Source organism: Electrona antarctica (genome assembly GCF_951216825.1).
Source record: "Electrona antarctica genome assembly, chromosome: 15".
Lineage (NCBI taxonomy): Eukaryota > Metazoa > Chordata > Actinopteri > Myctophiformes > Myctophidae > Electrona > Electrona antarctica.
Window position 1 is genome coordinate 11655486 of NC_136796.1, and position 23495 is coordinate 11678980.

Here is a 23495-nt window from a genome sequence, read left to right on the forward strand (position 1 = left end):
ATGTACATAGAAATAAACACATTTGACAGCTTTTTCTATGGAGCTGTCAAGTAGTTTCCCCACTGACCTTTGAATGCAACCACCAGAGGGCACCATTGCAATCATTGAGCCTGATGATTGGTTGCTGCACTTATTACCTTCTCTTACATGGCTGTGCTCAAGGTTGTAAAAATGAATAATGAGGTGAACCAGAGTGTATTGTTTGCCCGTGTGCTAGCCCAGTCTCCATTGAGATCACAATTTGGTCTTTCATGGTGCTTGCCTTGCACTCCAACCTTCTAAAGCTCCTTCCGTTTGTGGTGATCACAATGTCAATTGGGGTTCGTTAAAAAAAAATCACACCCGTGTGAACTGAGTGGTGCGAGGTCTTATATAGCCTGATCAGCTGTGGTCTGACGTAATGTCAGTGACCATAGTAACCATGCTCATTCTTTTGGGCCCCACGTACAGGTACACACAAACACGGATACAAACAAAGCTGGTTGTTGGAGTGGTTTGCACCACTCAAAAGGCTGCTAAAAAGGCCACGTGCACGTCCGTCGTCCGTGTCACAAAATGTTCACACCATTCTTGTCCACTCTTTCTCTGTGACTTTCACTGTCCTCGCCATCTTTCCTTTCTCTCTTTCGTCTCCCTTATTGTGTCTCCTTTCTCTCTCCATGTTGTGTTCTCTCCACTGACCTCTCTCTCCTTCTTAACATTTGTCACCCTCACCCCTCATCCCCCTCTCATTTCCCAGTCCACTGAGTAAAATATGGGCAAACTAAACCAATCAGGCCATGACATGGTTATTATTTTCTTAATACAGATTTAAATGTTCCCCCCTCACTCCCTCGCCACCTCCCACTCTGTCATTAACTCTCTCTTTATTCTTTCTTTCCGTCTGTCTCACTCTCACCCCCTATAGCTCCTTTCCCCCCTCACCTGTCTCGTTCCTCGTCTCACTCTCCGCCTCTCCTCCTCCATCAATATTCTGTTCATTCATGAGGTTTTGGGATTTTTCAACAGCAGGAGATTTAGTCCATTGGATTAATAAATCATTTAGATTTGACCAACATGGTGTGTGTGTGTGTGCGCGTGCGTGTGTGTGTGTGCACGTGTTTGTGCATGCATGCATCCGTGCAAGTGTAGATATGGCTCTTCTGGAGAGCTCTGAGAAATAGTCTACTTAGCATAAATTAAGAGGCTGGATCATCTCAGAGGCCAAACGAACATCTCTCAGACACCATCCTGTATCTGTATCTCTCTCTCTCTCTCTCTCTCTCTCTCTCTCTCTCTCTCTAGTGTCCATGCCCTGTTTCCAATGTGCACGTTTCTAACAATAATGTGAAACACTTTCACTTTTGACTATAGGATTATTTTAAAAGTATTGTTTGACACCACTGACATCAGAGTTTGATGATAAATTGAACACTGTCTAAAGTTAGTCCGATTATACAAGATGGTGCCGCACAATGGAAATAGCCAATGTGCTATCTGCATTACACCACCAAACGACCAATTCTCACCTTCACTGTACGAGAATTCACCAGACTAGTACCCAAAAATAAGAGTGAGATGCTGCACAAATTCATATTGAATTGAAATGATTCCTCCTGCTACCGAGTGTTTGCATTAATGATCTCCTATTCCCTACGGAGTCCGATAACAAAAACGATGGAGACCAAGAACTCTTTTCAAAGCTGAAAGTCACATGAATTTCCAACTGATTTAGTTTCTGTACATGCAAATGTGAGGCTCACACTGCAGCAGCAGCAGCACCTGTCTCATATAACAGTTTCTCCAAAGATAATATCCAATGTGATTCCAAGTTTACCTGTCTCTCTCTGCAAGAACCACCTTCAGTCTGAAACCTACTATATCTATTCTAGTTACACTAAAAAACACACACACACACACACACACACACACACACACACACACACACACACACACACACACACACACACACACACACACACACACACACACACACACACACACACACACACACACACACACACACACACACACACACACACACGTTTTGCATACAAAGGAAGACACTAAATCATGCGTGCAAGCACATACAGTCATGTGCATTTGCATGGACAAAGAAAGCAATAAAAAACTAACACACTCTACAGAGATAAAGACACACAACAGAACCATGGGGTTTTAACTGATACTGTATGACAGTGACTTTCATCATGCCTAATCGCATTTTCATGACACTGACAATTAAGTGGTGAAACTGCCCTTTAATTAGCTATAGGATGGAATGGCCTTTTAATTAAGGAATTAATTAACTCACTCATGTGTTAATGAGTATTATGTCCTCACAAGTATAACAACAGTAAGTGTTGTGTGTCCATCTGAAAGTGTGTGTGTGTGTGTGTGTGTGTGTGTGCATGTGCACGCGCGTGTGTGTGTGAGCGCGCGCGTGCGTGTGTGTGCGCGCGATCACCTACTGTAGAGTAATTATCGGCAGTGACCTAAGTGCCCATGCATGTAGGACATGCATACTGTCTCTCTTTCTGTCATCCCTTCTTCACCGCCGTCGTCCCATTGTTTGTCTAATAACACCTCTCTATTGCTCTCCCTTTACACCTCTTCTACTGTATGTTGTTACAACAAAACCTATTAAAAATGTGGTAGATAAGACATTGGCAATGACCACATGATTTGTTGGACTAAAATCTTTGACAAATGATCTTCTACCATGTTTTGCGTATCTCATCTTTAACCACTTTTACCCTGATATCCCTATTTTGGTTATGTTATTATGGACTTGGCGCATGCAAGAGAGAGAGTGTGTGTGTGTGTGTGTGTGTGTGTGTGTGTGGATTATAGTGTCTGGTATTTATTTGTGGAGTTAGAAAAAGATCCATGGGACTTCTTCACAATAGGGGGTATTGCTTCAATCACAGAATGTGTGTGTGTATTTGTGCGTGCGGGCCTGCTTGTCCATTTGTGAGTGTGTCTGCGTGTGTGTGCATGTGTCGTCTGGGGGAATGTATAACTGGATTACTGGTCACACTTTTATTTCTGTAATGGAAACATCAACCACAGAAAGACTGGGACTTAGAAAGTAGGGCTTTGGCCAGGCGGCCAGCTACTGTACTGTACTGTACTGTACTGTACTGTACTGTACTGTACTGTACTGTACTGTACTGTACTGTACTGTACTGTACTGTACTGTACTGTACTGTACTGTACTGTGAGAGACGGTGAATGGTACCAACACTGAGAGAACAATGCAGACAGAGCAAGGGAGAGAGACAATTGTCTCACTCTGAGAATTTGTCAAAGATATTTGCTTTGAATCACAATCTAAGCTTCCCAGACAGGTTATTGTTAATCCGACAGTATAGGGGTCTGAGCAGCTAAAGGCTAACAGTTCGACTTACAGCTTAATGCAAGGCAATACAATCATTTCTAAGCACTGAAAACACGATATTGTGCTGTGGTTGGCTAGAGTGGGCACCAGGTCAGCAGTTCAAAAAAATGCATGTGCTGTATGGGCTTGGAAAACCTAAGTTGGGAAATGGAATGAGAAACGCCTAGCACATCAACGAGCGGCAGTCGTCAAGGTGCCCTTAAGCAAGGCATTAACCACTTAAACCCTATATAGTTGACCGCCGGTGTTCTCCAGGGCATTATACTAACTAGGTAAGTTAGTTTTTTTTCCCTCAACACCAAATCTCTCCTGCACAAATAGCAGCTCTTCAAGCTAACAACATGTCAAAACTGAGCTTGTAGATCCACAATTTTCACTGAATGACCACCTATTATTACATGCCCAGAATAGGGATGCTAGAGTTCATGTTATTAACCTCCAGCTGCTCCAGTGGAGGTTCTCATTGGTACACCACTAAGTGCTACTGGGCGGTTCCCAGGTGTGAACGTGTGCACCATGGGGGCTTCTTCTGGAACAGAGAAGTGAACCTGTGCTGAAGCTACAGTACACAGTGTGAAAATTGGGTCCATTTTTCAAATGTGTATTTAATACACATTTGAAAAATGGACCCAATTTTCACACTTTCAGAGTTAAATGAACACTGACCGTACTGTACATTCCCTGGATAATATACTGTCCAATACTGCAAACTGTAATGACTGACAATGTTTTGTTCTTGTTTCCTATAAATCAAAATGTATGAACACAAGATGTACCCTGTCTTTGTGTGTGTGTGTGTGGTTGTGTGTGTGTGTGTGTGTGTGTGTGTGTGTGTGTGTGTGTGTGCGTGTGCGTGTGTGTGCGTGCGTGCGTGCGTGTACGTGTATGTGTGTGTGTGTGTGTGTGTGTGCATGAGTGAGTTTGACTTGTCTGTGTGACTGTATGTTTTTTTGTCTGACTTGATGATTGTATGCATTGAGTGTCTACAGGTTTACATGACAAGTAATGACAATGTGTGCATAGGTTACTGTGCGTGTGTGTGTGTGGGGGGGAGTAAAACAGGTCAGTGGACACTGGACACAGTGGACAGTGGATGTTGGGGTTTCAAGGATTAGTAATGGAAGGTTCACCATGGTGGGAGTGGGAAAGATGAGGGTTGGATTTTAATTTGGCAGATGTCTGGGATCCCATGCTGCTAGTGGAACGGGTGTGTGTGTGTGTGTGTGTGTGTGTGTGTGTGTGTGTGTGTGTGTGTGTGTGTGTGTGTGTGTGTGTGTGTGTCATCATAATGTCTGTTCACGTGTGCGTGAAATCGTGTGCGGCCAATTGTCCAAATATTCTCCCCTTCAATGCTTTCTGAGAAGACAATGAAAGTCTGTTGACACTTTCACAATTTAAATTTGAAGAGTCAACCTCATCCGGAGTGAATTATAAAACGTACAAAAAAATAACATTTAAAATCAAAAAATGGATGGGATGTAGATCACCAGGCAAATGTTAACAGCAATGGCAATTTGTCATCTTTACTCAAATTGATTATTATTACATGGCTAGATTGGCTACTTATAAAGGTAATGGCAAAGAAAGAGTGGTGGCAATGAATGAGTAATGAGTGCGGTACAATGGCTAATTGCAGGTAACACATTTTGGCAGCTTCAGGAGCAAAATGTCCTTGGATTATTTATTACATCAAATTAATGTGGATCAGTGCTTACATCTCGCACAGCTCAGCAGATAGCCTGAGATGATGGAGGCGTTTCATTATTACACAAAACAACTGCACCATCTAGTGGTAACAATATAGAAACGCTAAATTAAATTAGGCCTGCTACATTGAATATTTTGCTTTTCCAATCTAAATTAATTGTAGGCTGATGAACGGATACCATTTTATTGGCGTGTGGTTCAGACTGCGAACTGAGCATAGCCTACAGTGCAAGTTAAATATTAGTTAAATACTATATTGGTACAAAACATATTTCATTGTAAACTATTACAATACTATTCTAACTATTCTATTATATGAGTGATGAGTCCTTTCAGAATCTCTGACCAGAGCTAATATAGGCCTAGCTCTGGTCCATAGCCCTAATGCCCTTTGCTGAGCTATATTAAGTTACCTGCAAGGCTGCACACTAGCTGTCAACACAACGCTGAACTTGGCATTTCTCAGCCACACACACACACACACACACACACACACACACACACACACACCCTACATGGGTCTGTCAGATAACCAGCATAGACAATTAAAACTTTCTTACCTTATAGTCTCTTTCTCACCTTCCTCCTTGAATTCAGCTTTTTGACAAGTATCATTTGATCATTTGATAGCCAGAACTAAGTGAAAGCAATAAGCTGTTTTGGGGATATCCAGTATTCCTCGAGTTGAATAGTTCTTGATTCTGCCTCTTTTGGAGAATGAGCACTCCCCTGTCTGTGTCCCCCTCAGTGCAACAGGATGATTGTAAATCCAGATCCACCATATTGTTTGAAGAATTTTAGTTCCAGACAGTCGATAATAATATATGCCCCAGTGAGTTAGCTTTTGAATGTCACTGGGTTCATGCACAAACAGAACACCAAACAGCTAGTCAAATGTTTCACTCTGAAACCTTCCCCTATTAATTCCATCACAGCCTCACAGGGGTTCTGCACTTTCGTCGGCCGTCTCCCCAGTTTTGCACAATGGCCCTGGGGGTGAAATGAAATGAAATGAAATGAAATGAAATGAAATCTATATTTACCCAGGGTATCTGGGCTAAGCTCAAGAACTTGTTTCCAGCCAGGCCCTGCTCATAGAACACATTTCATCGTAGTGGTTGATGCCTTGTTCAAGGGCATTTCAGCGGTGGTAATTTTAACGTGTCGGACGGCTGGTTCGAACTGGGAACCTTCCGGTATCTAGACCGCGCCGCTATCCGTTCGGCCACCGCTGCCACGGGGTCGCGGCACGCCGCACACTGCAAGTCTGCAAGACAAGTCAAGGCTGCTTTTCCAATTTGTCAAATGATATGCCACAATAAAAAGTGGCAAACAGTTACGCGAACTACTACCAACTCGTTTTGCGATGGTTTTTGAAAACCTTTATGTCCAGTGTCCCAAAATGCAGTAATGCACACTTGTCACTTGCAGGCGCCTGACGTACGCCTGTCATGTTTTGACATGACATGCGCGGGGAAACTTTTTCGTATTGGCTTTCAGGGTAGAGCAGCAGAGGAACAGCCACGACATATGTTCTGACTGTGCGTGTGTTTGGAATGAGTAAAGTATTGCGTATTTGGAGCAGGTTGTTTGGAGAAGTTCCAGGTTTCTATTAGGGCATGGCACTACTGGGCTGATGAGAGAGTGGGACCAGGTGTGTAACTAGGATGCAATGGAGAGTGGGAGTGGCCGAAGTTGAAAGACTAGACAGGTAGAGAGACCATGACTGAAAAACAAAGATCTACAAGACTAAAGCATTGCAATGTATGTATTTTGTGCTGATTTTCGAAACTGACATGATAGAATAGAATAGAATGTATCCATCCATCCATCTTCAACCGCTTATCCGTAGTCGGGTCACGGGGGCAACAGCTCCACCAGAGAGCTCCAGACTTCCCTCTCCAGAGCAACATTAGTAACTTCCTCCTGGGGGATCCCGAGGCGCGAGTCGATGTAATTCCTCCATCTGCGCCTTGGCCTGCCCCGGGGTGGGGGGATCTCCCTAGGGAGACGCTCGAGAGGCATCCTAACCAAATGCCCGAACCACCTAAGCTGGCGAAGAAGCAGCGACTCTACGTCACAACAGTGCGGTACAGCGACTGCAATACCGCCCCTGTCGCTCTGATTCCCCGGCTGATCTCCTTCTCCGTCCTCCCCTCACTCGTGAACAAGACCCCGACTCCTTCGCCTGGGGTAATGCCTAATTCCCTACTTGAACTGCACAATCCACCGGTTTCCTGCTGAGAACGATGGCCTCATATTTGAAGATGCTGATCCTCATCCTAGCTGCCGTACACTCAACTGTGAACCGGTCCAGTGAGAGCTGAAGGTCTTGGACCGATGGTGCCATCAGGACCACATCATCTGCAAAAAGCAGTGATGCAACTAAACCCTTACCTCTCCGAGCTATAGAGCGTCGCAGTCCCACCCCCTTTCATGGCGACGTCAGGCCCAGGAAATGAATCCCAATGCATTTTTCCCATAGACATTTCAAAAAGTATTTATTTAAAGACCTTTTAAGTGTCGTACGAAGCACGAGTCGTGATAAATCATGACAACAAACACAATATTTTGGACCAAACAAATAATTACAAAGAAGAAAAACAACAAAAAAAGTGTTTTTTCTACTTTCTAATTCTTTGTTTGGCCCAAAACATTGTGTTTATTGTCATGATTTATCACGACAAGAGTTGGCTTTGTCTGCGGCGTAAACGTCTTTAAATAAATACTTTCTGAAAAGTCTATGAGGAAAATGAACTCTCCCTCAGCCCTGGCGGAGGCCAACCCCCACCGGAAACGAATCCGACTTACTCCCGAGCACACGGACACAGCTCTCGCTTTAATGAAGAACAACCAGCGGTTTTATTTCCTCTGAGGCAAGCTGGCCTCAATACTGCAGTGCTTTACTTTACTTTATTTGTTTATTTCGACGGGACAAAGCATATGGACAATCCATTACAAACAGATGCAATATAAATACACCAGATTTAGCAAAGATGCTAATTTTCATCCGCAGTCCCCAGTAGTTATTTATGTTTTATGTGGGGAGTCCCCACATAAAACATAAAAAACGAAACAGACAGGCAGTGAAGCACACTACTCTATGAGACAAAGCATAAAAACATACAAGATATAAAGTGCATCTACATGGTTTAGCAGCCCTTTTATAGGGCAATACAGAATTGTAACTAAAGTAACTTGTGCATAAAGTGCATTATTACTTTCAATACAGGATACGCTGTCAAGGACGTGCACTAGCCTATAGACTATTAAACTATACAACTATGCATCCACAGCAACGCCCCTTCCTATCTGAAGGAACTCATTGAACCCCCAGCCTCCACCCGCTCCCTCCGCTCTGGAAATTCAAACACACTCAAAACCACCAAAACAAAACTCCGCACCATGGGGGACCGGGCCTTCTGTTCAGCTGCTCCTCGGCTGTGGAATGCCCTCCCCGACCACCTGAGAGCACCAGAATCCGTGGACGCTTTTAAAAGGGGACTTAAGACATTTCTTTTTAACAAGGCATTTGGCCAGTTGGACCATTAGATGCCGGTGTACTTGTAATCATTTTAGCAGTATACCACGAAATGCATGAATTGTGCTAATTTTAGTCCTTTTATTTACTCATGCATTATTTTATTTTATTCTTCTTCTCTTGTTGTAGCACTTTGAGATTTGCTTCAAATGTAAAGTGCGTTATAAATACAATTTATTATTATTATTATTATTATGGTCACAGGTTTGGTTGTCGAGTAACCATTTTTGTAGATTAAATTTAAAGGATAGAAATGAAGTACAATCTCTTATGGTCAAAGGTAGCTCATTCCAGATGAAACAGCCCTGTACTGAGAGGATCTTTTTAACGAAGGCGGTTTGGCCGGCCGGGCACTTCGCAATCCCCTCTAGTGGTTGCCCTAGTGCTGATTCTGGAGGCTTTGATGCTTTCTAGGCTTTCTATAGGTGTATAGGTTGGAGAGTACACTCACATTCTGCACATTTTCAAACATTTCCACTGCTCTGCTGCTGACAGAGGGTGGTGAGAACCGGCCAGAAGATCACCCACATCTTCCTTCGATTGAGGACATCTACATCAGCAGATGCAGGAGGAGCAGTGTGGCCATCATTATGGAGGACTCCACTCACCCGGCCCATGAACTGTTTGACCCCCTCCCCTCCCCTCGGACAAGAGGCTGCAGTGCATCAAAGCTAGAACCGTTATAGATGCAGCTTCTACCCAGAGGCTGTTTTGGTCTGGTTTATGTCCCAATAAATGCACTTTTCACAGTTGATCACTCATATACTGTTATAGATTGTAATCATACGTTGACATGTGGGGGGGTTCTATTTCTTTCTTTTCAAAATCTTTTTATTTCCGTTTTATAACAGTCACAGGTTCATAGTCACAGGTTCATAGAAAAAAAAAATATATATATATATCAGATTTAGTATCAGTGACTGAGGTAAATAAACGTAGCCTGGGGGGGTTCTATTTCAAACGTAGATTCATTATAATTTTTACTGTATCCATTCTTATATTTATTGGTGAATGAATCTGTACCTCTTCATTACTCATGTTATGAACATACAATATTGCTGGTACTGGTACTGGTACATATATTGCTGGTAGACTGTATTCATTTGTATATTGGACATAGAATCTATCTCCAATGAATATGAATGAATACATCTGATATATAGCAAAAGTTGAATTCATATATTCAGTGTACATACGTATTAATAAAATGTACATACAGTATAGTCGCTGTCAGGCAGAAACCTATTTCGTTATATGACAGTGTCACACAAAAGTAGCAAAAATAGCAGATCGACAAGCTCTGCTGAGGATCAATAAAGTTGTATCTTATCTTCAAAATCTATGCCAGTCTTTCACCACTTAGCAATCTTCCGTCAAATTTATATTGTACTGTGCTGTGCCATGAAAGACATAACTTACTGTGAAGTCAACAGTTCTTTGCCAATAAAAAGGCATGCCCATGGGTGTTAACCATGTACATGGACAATTAACCTGTACAATTAACCTTCAGTTCATTTTATCTTTACATCAGTCACTTTACTAAATGTCATTCCATCTCAGTAGGTAAAGAGTCTATACTATACTGTGCTTATTGAGTAAAACACAGGCTCACTTGAAGCAAGTCAGCTCTTTTAATTTACACTCATACAGTTTACTAAATACTACCTTTAAAAATGAGACACAAATGCTAATTAGAGTACAAGTACTGTAACTTTAACTTTAAATCATATCTGGTTTCTTTCTACTCAGGGACTATGACACACCATACCCTTCTACCTGTAGCCTGCTAACCCTCTGGTTTCTACTCAGGGACTATGACACACCATACCCTTCTACCTGTAGCCTGCTAACCCTCTGGTTTCTACTCAGGGACTATGACACACCATACCCTAATACCTGTAGCCTGCTAACCCTCTGGTTTCTACTCAGGGACTATACCATAACCTTCTATACCTGTAGCCTAACCAACCCTCTGCTATTCACTGCATACAATGGTGGCTCTGTTCATCAGCCAGTATCACAGGACACACAGGGTGATGTTTTTGTAGATCTTCTACAGAATTGAGTTGATCGGCTATTGTCAGCGAAAGCTGAAAAGCAGAACATAGAAAACACTAGTATAGAGACCTGGGGGACTCCGCTCAACCATAATATGGGTTTAACCATTTAAACTTAAAATGGCTAAACTAGGCCTGGGCCATGGCTCAGTGGTCCAGGCACCTTGGCTGGTAATCCAGTCTGGCAGTGTGCCGCGGGTTCAACTCCCGATCCCGACGGCCCTTACTGCATGTCTTCCCTGTCCCGATTGGCCACACCAGTTCTCTGGTGTAGGAAATGGGTGTACAATTGAGCCTCTCCAGACCGTAATCCGCCGGCAGGGAATTTCTTTTTTGCCAACGGCTGATTCGGTCTGGCTTATTAGCCAGGCTATGTCTTCCCCCCATCTCTCTCCCCATTTCCTGTCAGCCTACTGTCTGTCCCTCCATAAAAAATATAAAATAAAGGCGAAAGCCACAAAAAAAAAACATTTAAAAAAAAAGAAATGCTTAAACTAAAGCCAATACCTGTGCACACGGAACCTTACACTGAGAAATTGTTATACTTATATTTTGGTACTATTTTCATTTTGTTTTATTGCTATTTTTATATTGTTTCCTGTTCCTGCAATGTTGAGGAGCAAAACTTAAGAATTCTACTTCCTCACCTTATAGGCTACTTCATACATATAGCCTATACTGACTGTACTGTATGTGTAATGGAATGTCAAATGAGTTTAAGCCTAGACAAAAATCATGATTGATGATGGGCTATAGTGTTAAATGGATATGCAAATATGCAGCACATGTGTTTTATAGCCTAGCACCTACAATATGTTTTTGCTATAGGCCAGGCCTGATGATGCTGTTCATACAGCAAGGTCATACAAGTAGACAAATCAAAATATCACCTCAAATACCCCCAATATGACGAGAGACATTGAATGAATTATAGTGTATTATAGGCTTATAGACATAGTGCTTGTTAGCCTATAGCCTGCACACACAGGTGAAATAGACAGATTTTATGGACAGGTAAAGGCCAGCGTGAGCCACGTCTCAACCAATCACAAGTCCAGGTCATCTCAGTGCTTTTAAATTAACAGCGTATGCTGTGTGTGAGTGTGAGACACATTTTCAGCTCATCAGCCTCTGCAGGACTGAAATACAGTTCCATTGAATCCATTTTAAAATATATATAATACATCTATTTCAAATTTAAGATATATTTCTCAAACAGATTTTTTTTTTAAAGGAATGGGTTCTCGAGCAATGCATTATTTGCCCCAATTCCTTCTCTTGCTGTTTGCCAGTTTGCGTTCTTTTGATTCCCTGTCCGCCGTAGAGGAGGATGCATACAGAGATGTGCTGGGTGTCGTGTCGCCTGGAGAAGAGTATCTGACGGAAAACTCTGTTCGCTCGCTTTTTAATTTACTGAAGAAACGTGTGCAGTGCGGCGGCGAGGTGTCGTGTGAAAAGGTAAGTTTTATTAGACCCCCAACTCCGCAGTAGACAGACAGAGAGACGCACAGTTGGAGAGGGCGAGGTCCAAAGGCTATTGCTGTTGGTTGCTTCAAGTGACTGGAGATCTTATGGATTTTTCTTTTTGCCATTTCATTTATTTAATATAAATATTTAACGTGGGATTGCAGTAGGCAAATTATGGACTATAGCCCCTGCCTACTTTGGATAAAGGATCGAGACCAAATACTTGCAATATCTTCTCTGTCTGAACTTCTCTGTAGCCAAGTTTTGGCTGCAGATTCTTCTGAAAAGTTAATTAATTGATATAGCCTCTCATTTTTCAACATTATTTGCTGAACACAAGCCAACCTCGGATTACATCTAGCGGAATATGGCATAGCCTCTATCCTATCCTGTTATCATGATGCGCAAAGTTCGTTTTCAACCGGTGTCGGACGACTCGGACTCCTTTCCAATGCCCTGTTATGGAACACCTTGGCACCTTTTACTGTGTTTAGCAGCCTGTTTGGTGGAATGTACAGGCTATAAAACTTGTATAATAAGGACCGGAATGACAGGAGGCCTATATTGCCTACTAAATCAAATTACATTGAATATTTTGCTTTCCAATCCAATTAATTGTAGGCTGTATGTATGTATGTATATGTGTATGTACACACACACACACACACACACACACACACACACACACACACACACACACACACACACACACACACACACACACAAACAATGTGCAATTTATAGACAATTTTCATTTGGATTTGTCATATAGGTTAAAAGCAGCTGAAGGTAATGACAAATTACTACATTTTAATTCTCTGTGTTTCATTTTAGTGTTTCAGCAGGTCTACACTCTACACTTAATGGCACACAGATAACTGGACCCCTGGGGTCCTTGATCATGGTTGGTTCCAGCATATTATCGATAGCTAATCTTCACCATATGTAGCCTAGTATAGCCTACAAAATACAAACAACTCAAGAACATAGAAGAATGGCTATATTTTGATATATATTTTTAGTTTTACTGTCTGTACCTATATATAAGCAGTAGCTAAAGGAATTCTCGACCAAATGACAAACCATATCAGACCAAATTACGTCTAATATAATAAAAATCACACCCGTTTGAAGTGAGGGACCATTGTCAATAGCATTTAATGTTTGTGTTCGGACAAACGCTCAAATCTGGCCATTCATTGTCAATGGCATTTAATGTTTGTGTTGTGACAATGACGTAAAACTGGCCATTCATTATCAATGGCATGAATGTTTGTGTTGGGACAATGTTTGTGTTTACACGCACCCTCAAAGCTGGACATAGGAGGGGCTAGTGCCCCTCAAAAAGGTTTTGAGAATGGGGGGGGTCTAATCAAATGGTGGTCTGTGACCTATAATATATATCAAATTGGGAGTTGTTGAAATTAAAAAGGTTGGGAATCATTGTCTTATGTAAAACTAAAGTAGAATCCACGTTACTGTATTTGGCAGGTAATTCATGTTCTGATATCATTGCATGCTAGTCAACAAAGGCAGCAAGCTGTAACAATTAGTCTAATCAATAAAGAGAACCTATTAAATAATAAAGGGAATGAACTGACCAATTGAGGGAACCTGGACAACAGCATCTATTCGCAAATAACTATGGTATCTATAGTATAGTGATGTAACGGGCTAAAAAGTAATGTAAATACAATAAAATGAACTGTACAGCAAGCGTAAGAGTTTAAAAGTTGCCTGTCTCCCCCATAGGTTTATTATTTACTGTAATTTTCCAGGGTCAGGTGTCAAATAAGGCAACACCCTAAAATCCAACTACTACAGTATGTGTTTTCAGACTTGTCCCACTGCTGTGCTGGATGAGTCAACAGATGATCATTAGTTCATGAATCGTCTTGTTATTATCCTCATTAGCTTCTTGTGCGTGTGTGTGTGTGTGTGTGTGTGTGCGTGCGGGCGTGCGTGCGTGCGTGCGTGCGTGCGTGCTTGCGTGCGTGCGTGCGTGCGTGCGTGCGTGCGTGTGTGTGTGTGTGTCAGCAGTTTATGGGTCTATCTGCCCTTGTGTGCTCTCCTTATCTTTATCTGGGTCAGAATGAACTGCACATCTCAATCAAATCTTATGAGGAAGGTAGTGCATGTACGGTACATCCGTGGCCCAGGTGCAAGACAAGCAGCCGTATCACAACAGGAAATATAGTCTGGCACTCTAGTAATGCTCTATTTCCTTTTGTTTAACCTCTGCATGACAGTAAAATATTTCCCTGCCTGGCCAAAGTCTATGCACACCGCAGAAGGTCAAGACAACCTAGTTGACATCCGCCAAGGTTCCTTATGCTTTCCCCATCTCTCTTATCTTCACCAGCTTTAAAAAGACAGCAGATCAATGCACAATGCAAACATACATTCCCTATACTCAACCAGCTACTTAAAAGACCCCAGGGTGCTTTTGACGGAAGTTTCAGACCCTCTAGTATTTTTTAACAATTCTTCTTACAACCACGATCTTAAACAGATAATGCTCCACCCATTCTGTGTGTGTGCACACAGCTGTGGCACAATTGAATGCCATTATTCTCCTGTGAGAGTTTCTCAATAACCTATGACATGTGTATAATCTGTCACATTATACTCCACATATAAGAAAAAGACAAGACAAATAGGACTAAGTGAAACACCATGATAATCGTTGGGGTGAGATTCCATAACATGTCATTCTCTAAGGAGCCGTAGGTTCAAATAGACCTATTTATGGTGTACTTGTGAGATCTTTCCACTTTCAATGTTAAAGCTCCAAGGCCTTTTTCTTATGTGTGTGGACTATGGCAATATGTAATAACCAACTTTGGTAAGCTGCATTTTAAAGCGGTGTGTGTGTGTGTGTGTGTGTGTGTGTGTGTGTGTGTGTGTGTGTGTGTGTCTAGTGCAATCTGACAGAGAACATTTACCAGCTGATCGGCAATCACTCCATCCATGATGAAGGACAAGAAAGAGAGGACAAACTTCTAGTCCGTGTATCAGAGCTCAGCCACTTGGCAGCTGGCTGTGTGTTCTATCTGACCTCTCCTGCCAGGGCCTGTACAGCCATCGTAGAGGGAACGTGGGGCAAAGAGACTGAACACCTGCTACAAAAAATCACACTCCATGAACACCAAGATCACCGGCACCAGGAGAGAGAACCTGGTCATGAACATAAGCACATAGACGTACAAGGACTGGAGCTTCTGATTCAAGAAATAGAGGTGCACTATAAGGCCTCAGACCATGAGGTGAGCATGAGACTATTGCAATAATGTAAATGCATATGTATACAGTAGTAGCACCCAGCCAATTAAGACCCGGCCCACAACAGCCTTGCCAATTGGGATCAGCCCTATTGGCACGACAGGTTGTGCATCGGTCTGGCGAGTGGGAGACTGGGGTTCAATCCCCGCTCCTGTGCATCACTACGCATACACAAGTATATCCCATATTGACCATATTCACATAGCGGCCATTTTGCTCTTATGTCATAGCCTACTCGGGGTGGGAAACCCCACTGATTTATTTTTGTTGTTAATAGCAATAAAGAGACTGGTAGTACTAGTAGCATTGCCAATGGGTTGGCCACTAAAGCACTTTTTTTTTGTTTTTTTTTAACTTTATGATAGGATAGAGAAAAAGGGAACTGGGGAGAGAAAAGGAGGTACACAAGTTTCAAGACAGAATTGAACTTGGAACATTGCGATTATGTGGTCAGTTGCAGGATGTTGCAGAGCTGTTGATCTCTTATCAGCTCAGCTCAAAACCCTCTCTTCTCTGTTTTATCATTGTTATGTAACCAGGGCTGTGTTAGACCAAATGACATCATGCTGGAGGTCAATGCATCATCATCATCAGGCACAGGGCAGAAAGGGGAAGTGGGTGCAGTGTTGGGTCGTGTCTTGTACCATGTGCTGCAAGGTCACTGTATCATCAGCCTGCCTGAAGAGAGTTTCTTCCTGGATTACATCATGCAGCGTAAAGGGTCGGATAACTTCACTGTCCATGGTAAATATACGGTTTGTGGAGGCAGACAGACATTTGTACTTTTACGCAGGGCCTACTAAATTAGTTTGTGTATACTACAAACGTGACATCCTCCATATACAGATTAGTATAAAACGAATCAATCTAGCAGGCTGTTACCTGATACATGGTATGGTATTCGACTACTAATAATTCCTAATAATGACTCAACCAGACAATCTGGTGCACTTCCCCCTTTTGAGATTCTAACTCTAACTTACGTCAGTAAATTACTACATGATGGACGGTCATCATAGGTCACCAGGTTTTTAACCAACAAATTTCATGCATTACTAAATGCATGGTCAGGGACCTCATGCGATACCTCCACGGACAACCAGTGGTCCACGGACCACCTGTTGAAAACCCCTGCTTTAGGGAGAGCATTTCTGGAACAAAGTTAAAACGGTATTGAAACCCCATATTGTAAAAATGTCTTGTGATCTTGTGTTAAAGCCAGTTTGCATTTGTGCTCTGTAGACCTAGAAACTCTCATGATGACCTTGGGCATTGGCGCTAGCAATGAGAATCACGAGGATCACGAGGATGAGCAGCATGAGGGATATGGGAGAAACAACAGAAACAACACATGGGACCAGGTACACACACACGCACACACACACACACACACACACACGCACGCACGCACGCACGCACGCACGCACGCACGCACGCACGCACGCACGCACGCACGCACGCACGCACGCACGCACGCACGCACGCACACACACACACACACACACACACACACACACACACACACATTGTGAAGTAAATTGTCTTGTTTTCTCTCTTCCAGCGTTGTTTCTCAGCTGAGGAGCTGGTACTGATCCACAGCATGGGGGGAAACGCCACCGCTGCTTCTGTCCTGGATCGGTCCGACTTGGGCCGGCTCAGCCCAGCACTGGTTCAGCAGATCCTGAGTGGGGCCTGTGAGGGCGGCGGTGAGGGCACCGTAACACCACCAGCACCAGACCAGCTTACAGAGACTGAGAGTGAGTACAGACTTATATAGGCTACAGAAGAAGCTACGTTTCTCACCACAGATGATCTTGATCTATCTCTCTCCCTCATTTTTCCACTCTCCCCTTCTCTCTCTTCAGAATACATCTATGCAACCATAGCCAACATTGTGATCACACTAACCTCCATGTTTGGCATTGTGGTGTTGCTGTGTACGTCCTGCTCAAGCTTGTTCCAGTTGTCCATCCAGTTTAGCATCAGCCTGGCTGTTGGTTCACTCACTGGGGATGCTTTACTGCACCTGTTACCCATGGTGAGTGGAGGGATACCTAGCTAGACGGACTGAGAGGAGGGAGCCTGGAGGGGTACACTCGTAATCTTAAACATTAGAGCTGTCTCCTCATATGATAATAATAATCAATTCATCTGTGATTTTGGTCGTAGTTGACAAATACTTTGTTAGTCAATTAGTTTACTAAAAGTCACAGAAGTGAGTCCATAGACTTGGCCGCCACATGACGCCACGGGGGGCATGCTGAAAAACATGGACCATTTCCACAATTATTTTATGATGTGGCCTTCTAGAAGAGCACTTGTGTCTGTCCGCAGCTAATTATGCAAGTCTCTCCAAGTTGATTTTCATATTATACTGAATAAATTAATTGGAACCAATTGCTTCCTAAAAAAAAAAATGAAACAAACCATGGTATGCTTTGGGAAAATGGTCTACAGTAATGTCTTGTATACGATACTATGAGTCATAGTGGGCTAAACATTCCAGACCACCAGTATGGTTCTTTTAAAAGGTGGAACATTTACTTGAACAACAGCTGTACTGGTCAGTTTTTCTGTGACCATTACTCAAAGGCTCAAAGAATCAAAGGCTCAAAGACAACCTCTGTTGGTCTGTGTTCAGTTCCTAGGCCTACACGTGCACTCAACTGACAGTGAGAGCCACCGCCATGGTAAGGATATGGACTACATATACAAGATGCTGGTGGTGATGGCTGGGATCTACTACTTTTACCTGATGGAATGTATCTTTTCTCTGGTCACTCGTAAAAAAGACAACCATCATCATCATCCTCATCATCACGGGGTAAGGCGTGCACACACAAACACACTTTGTTAAACTGTGTGTGTCTTTCTTTTATTTTACATTCTGCCTTTAGTGCTTTAATTAATACTCTCTTTCACCGTGTCTCTTTCTTTGTCTCCGTCTCCAGGAAGAATCTGATCCTCATCACTGTGATCATGGCAAGGTTATACAAATGTACCAAAAAGAGAAGGAAAAGAACCAGTCGGCATCACAAGTGGTCCTGGTGAGATGTTACGCACGCACGCACGCACGCACGCACGCACGCACGCACGCACGCACGCACGCACGCACGCACGCACGCACGCACACACACACACACACACACACACACACACACACACACACTACTGTATATTTGATCAAAACACATTTTTCTGATTTACAAACTAATTTAGTCCCATTAATCACTATAACCGACAATGTATATAATAATAATAATAATGTTAATAAAATGTATCTATTTCAGTTTGACCCTGAAAACAGCAACGACGAGAAGTCTCCAATGAAAGAGCGCAGCAGAGGTGAGATAAGCGGACACACAGACACACCACAGCATTTTGATGAATAACTATCCCACCTCACTTTAGAGGAACTCTAATTGAAACACTAATCTCTCTGTCTGTGTGTATGTCCCTGTAGAAGAGCGTCTGCTGCCCTTCATGATAACTATAGGTGATGGGATCCATAACTTTGCAGATGGTTTGGCCATCGGTGCAGCTTTCTCTCTATCGTGGAAGTCAGGCTTGGCCACATCACTTGCTGTACTCTGCCACGAACTACCACATGAACTTGGTAAGAAAAAGAAAAGAAAGCAGAACACACAGAAAACATACAAACCATAGATATTAAAAAAATTGATGCCTCATTGGCCGCTGCAGTTCGTTGGAGCCATATGTGTGCAAGAGGGGGCGGAAGTGCGCAGGAATAGTGCTGAAGGCACGCTGCGTCGCTGCCCAAGTGACGTCAGTCATGCGACTCCTCCATGTCGCTCGCTGCCACTCAAGTGGCCAATCACAGCGCGTTTTTTTCGGGACTTACGTTACGCTTGTGGAAGCTTGACAAGCTTCCGCTCATGCTTCCACTATGCTTCACGAGGAATCTCGGGAATATTTGCCCCCTCTCGAGAACACACGCCCCAGAGCCAGAAGAGGGGTCTACCTTTATGTGTCTATGATACAAACAACTTAGATATAGAGTAGACAATATTTTGACCTTAGAAAGCTTTTCAGATTGTGAGGACATGGCATCAGCATTGTTTGAATAATCACAATTTAAAATTAGATTATTTTATTTATATGAAAATAATGTGAAGGTTATATCAACATTAAATATCAAATAGCAACTAACCCCTTTGTTTGTTTGTTTCTTTCTAGGTGATTTTGCCATATTGCTTCACTGTGGTATTTCTGTACGTAAGGCCTTATTGTTGAATGTTGGCAGTGCCTGTACATCTTTCATAGGCCTGTATATTGCTCTGTCTGTGGCCACTGACCTCGCCACCAGACAATGGATAGCTGCAGTCACTGCAGGACTCTTTTTATATGTTGGACTGGCTGATATGGTGAGTGTTTTGTGTGTCTAATGAATTAAACAATAGACCCCTGCCAAAACGGCTGGATTGTTTATATACGTGACAGTAAGTCTATGAAGCATGTGTCAAATATGTGTTAGATGCTAAATGTGTGCATGTCAGTCACTAGGGTACAGAAGATGTTTGCTAAACATTTTCCCTCTCCCCTGCTCCTCTAACCCGGCCCTCTTTTTTATTCTTCCTCTATCCACCATCTCTGCTCTCTAGCTGCCAACTATGGTCCACATCAACTATGAGAGACCCTGGCTGATGTTTCTCCTGCAAAACATAGGTCTGCTTTCTGGCTGGGGCATCCTACTGCTGCTGTCACTGTACGAGGACCAGATAGGCATCTAAACCAAAGGAAAGAGATGGACAGAGACACAGACATACAAACACAGATGCCACGGGAATGAGTACACGTCGAACAAAATCTGGTCTTCTCAGTAGACTGGTCATTCTACTTTGGGATTATTCAAAGAGAGAGGAAGACCAGATATCACATATTCTTTACAGTGGGAAGAACATGGATGGTTCAAGACAATGCATGTAGACAGTTGATACGTATACTGTACACATTCTATCACAATGGGATATGTTCATTTCATTTAATATTCTATCGGTTGTTTTACTTGAATTTAAAGCATTATTTTTTACGTTACTTTTTTTTTATTTTTCCCACGTGCAACTTCAAATGTTGTCATCACTTCCCGATTTCATTTGTTTAATCTGTATTCTGTGCAAGTTTTCTCTTCTGATTGGATAAAATAGGTATCCCGACCTAACATTTACATTCATCTGTTTACGAAGTAAAGAGCAGACAGGGAGACTCCCGTTACTGAACAAACCCTCCATTGAGTCTATATCAACGAGTACTTTCAGAATATAGAGCTGTTTAACCATTAACAAAAAATCACTTACCCTACCATTAAGTGCTTACCACTACCAGTATGCTGAAATACTTTTTCCAGCATAGTGACGAGAGACGTAAGAATAAATTAGAGACTAAAATGTGTTTAGATACAGTATCCTGGCCTGTATTACAGTATATCACTGAGAACTGTATAAAGAATGTGATTTAATTTGTTGTTGATGTTATGAAATGTAAAGTTGTATGCCAAATGTATGAGAGTGAACCATATGGATTTATTTTGTATTGTTTTTGTTGTTGCATTATCCTGTTGTTTGAAATGAAAGCTCTTTAAATAAATAATTTCTTATTTGTTCATTTTTATTTTTGGCTGTTTCAAACAGTTTGTCCCACAAGGTGCTCCCAGATTTAGATTATTATCATTGCATAAACGGCTGGCTTTTATGGCTGTAACAGTAACTGACTTTCAACAGGCCAAATTAATGGTAAAGTGGTTGGTTGGTCTCTATACTACTATAAATGTACAGTATTTTAATTATCTTAAACACATGAAAAAAGTTCTGAAATGGCTGTTTTAGTGTAAGTCAGACAAGCTCAATGGGAATGATTTTAATCCTATAGTATGAGTGTCTCTTACCACATGGTTTTAATGTGACATTAAACATTAAACTAAACAAGGGTATTTTACATTCCATAGCTTCTTTCTTGTTAGGAAAAGCCATAAGACGTTCTGAAAGGATTCATTCTAGCTTATTCAGTGGAAACTGGACATACCGGTATCTCATTATCGGGTTTAATCTTATCTGCTACTGGGATTGAGTCAGACCACCAGAGTCCACCGACAACTCATCACACAAGCAAGCATTATGGGCATGTACGGAGTACACTCAAACACTATGGGCATGTACGGAGTACACTCAAACACTATGGGCATGTACGGAGTACACTCAAACAAACATGCATATTAAACTAGGCTTTCTGACCGTATGTAATATGTATGCACGCAGGCATGTTGTATGATTTCTGACATGCGTATGCACAAGAGGAAGAAGACAGCCAGACACATACGCACATACTGTACAGTATACGTACTGTATATATGCTGCAGGACTGTGAAGTCTTTTTGAAGATATTTTGGGGGTTTTCTGCACAACGGGGCGGGCGACTGTGGCTCAGGAGGTAGAGCAGGTTGTCCAATGATCCATGGGTCGGCGGTTTGAATCCCGGCTCCTCCTGTCAACATGTCGAAGTGTCCTTGGGCAAGACACTGAACCCTAAATTGCTCCCGATGTGCTGGTTGGTACTGTACCTTGCATGGCTTCCGCCGCAATCGGTGTGTGTGTGTGAATGGGTGAATGAAATGCACCCATGGATAAAGCCTTGGATAAAGGCGCTACCATTTACCATTTACCGAAGAGTGACAGAAACCTGCAACTCTCTGTCAGGCTGCAATAGAGCCTATACTGTATACTGTAGCATGCGCCTTAACCACTGGGCCATCGGTTCCCCGGACTAAAGTACAGTATTACTGTGGTCACTACTCCACCATCTAATCTACAGTAATTAAGAGTTATTAGGTTTAACTACTGTATCCAGTTATCCACAATTCCACATACAGTAATGACCTCTGTAAGCTTGGCCAGGTGTTCGGGTGAACTTACACACGCCAACATGGAGGAGGCACAATAACATACTGTAGACGGCAGGTGTTGAACCCAAAACGAACACTTGAAGTGACTTTTATTGTGGCATCCACAGAGTGACAAGTCACTTCAAGGGTACTTCAAGGGAGCTACAGTCTGCACACTGTAGTGTAGTAGTTTACACCCTCCCCAGGCCAACAGTGCTCAGTGACAGGGACTGCAGTACACCAAAGCACCAAATAAAGTGACAGAATCCCATTAAAAACTAAAGTCAAAGAAGAAAACCCTGCATAAAAGCCTTGATGATGCACAGAGACAGCAATCAGTCAAAGCCAAAACACAACTGACAAATTAGAAGGAAGTAATGAAGAGGATGAGGATGATGTCATGTGCAACAGGAGAACTAGTGTGTGTGTGTTAAGGAAGGATGGCTACGAGAATACAGATCAATATATCATGTTTCTCCAGCGTCAGATCGAAGTGGCAGACAAACACTGAGTCAATGCACTCACTGACCACATCATTTGGCAATGTCCCCAGTTTGATTCCCACCTCAGGGACCTGTGCTACCTCCTGTCATCCCTCTGGATCATTTCCATGTTTCCTCAGTATCCTATCCGAATAAAACAAAACAATCTGCAAGCTCTCTTTGCCTTCGACAATACCATCTCTGTGACTCTTATCTGATTTGTTATCAGCAAGGCTGAGCAAGAGAAAAGGGCAGAGGGTGCACAGAGAAAGAGACACATGTACAGTACACAGTGAAAGCAGAGACATACAGGTGAATGATTGAATGATCGCACTATAACTCTAACTACAGTTTTATTATAACTCCAGTTTATTGTAAGTGTGACTGTCAGTCCTGTGTTATACTGGCAAAGAGAGAGAAGGGCCCAAGAGAGGGATGGTGTCCTTGGAATATAAAAAGGAGCCATAAAGCAAGGCAGCTGACTCTTTATGGGATGATACAAAAGAACAGCTTTCACTTAGTCACAGAATGTACATTTATAAAGTAAACTACCAGTAAGACGCCCTGAGGGCGAGAGTGCATGCATCTGCCTGGGTGACGGCAGACTGCTGGGCGAGCGCTGACGCTTTGGCATGGGGGTCAGATCAACATATGGAATGAATTCTTTACTGGCCATGGAGCGTGT

General features: G+C 42.6%; 2 protein-coding genes across 2 annotated transcripts in view; one reads left to right on the top strand and one right to left on the bottom strand.

Annotated features, from left to right (window-relative positions):
• LOC306938783 (uncharacterized protein) overlaps positions 1–23495 on the bottom strand; it is a 235282-nt gene that overhangs the window by 175241 nt on the left and 36546 nt on the right. The window lies entirely within an intron of this gene.
• Positions 11927–21020, top strand: slc39a4 (solute carrier family 39 member 4). Its single transcript, XM_079522587.1, has 12 exons — positions 11927–12142; positions 15073–15417; positions 15973–16177; positions 16676–16794; positions 16995–17190; positions 17299–17471; positions 18075–18257; positions 18385–18480; positions 18724–18778; positions 18897–19049; positions 19631–19818; positions 20056–21020. Exons 1-12 carry the CDS (start codon positions 11936–11938, stop codon positions 20182–20184), a joined length of 2049 nt encoding a protein of 682 aa, XP_079378713.1. The 5' UTR covers positions 11927–11935; the 3' UTR covers positions 20185–21020.

Excerpts from the sequence above, each read along its gene's own strand:
- slc39a4 (XM_079522587.1), top strand. The coding sequence starts at position 11,936 with ATGCATTATTTGCCCCAATTCCTTCTCTTGCTGTTTGCCAGTTTGCGT. Across the intron at positions 16,178-16,675 it reads GGATAACTTCACTGTCCATG|ACCTAGAAACTCTCATGATG; the intron begins GTAAATATACGG and ends TGTGCTCTGTAG. Across the intron at positions 18,779-18,896 it reads AATGAAAGAGCGCAGCAGAG|AAGAGCGTCTGCTGCCCTTC; the intron begins GTGAGATAAGCG and ends ATGTCCCTGTAG.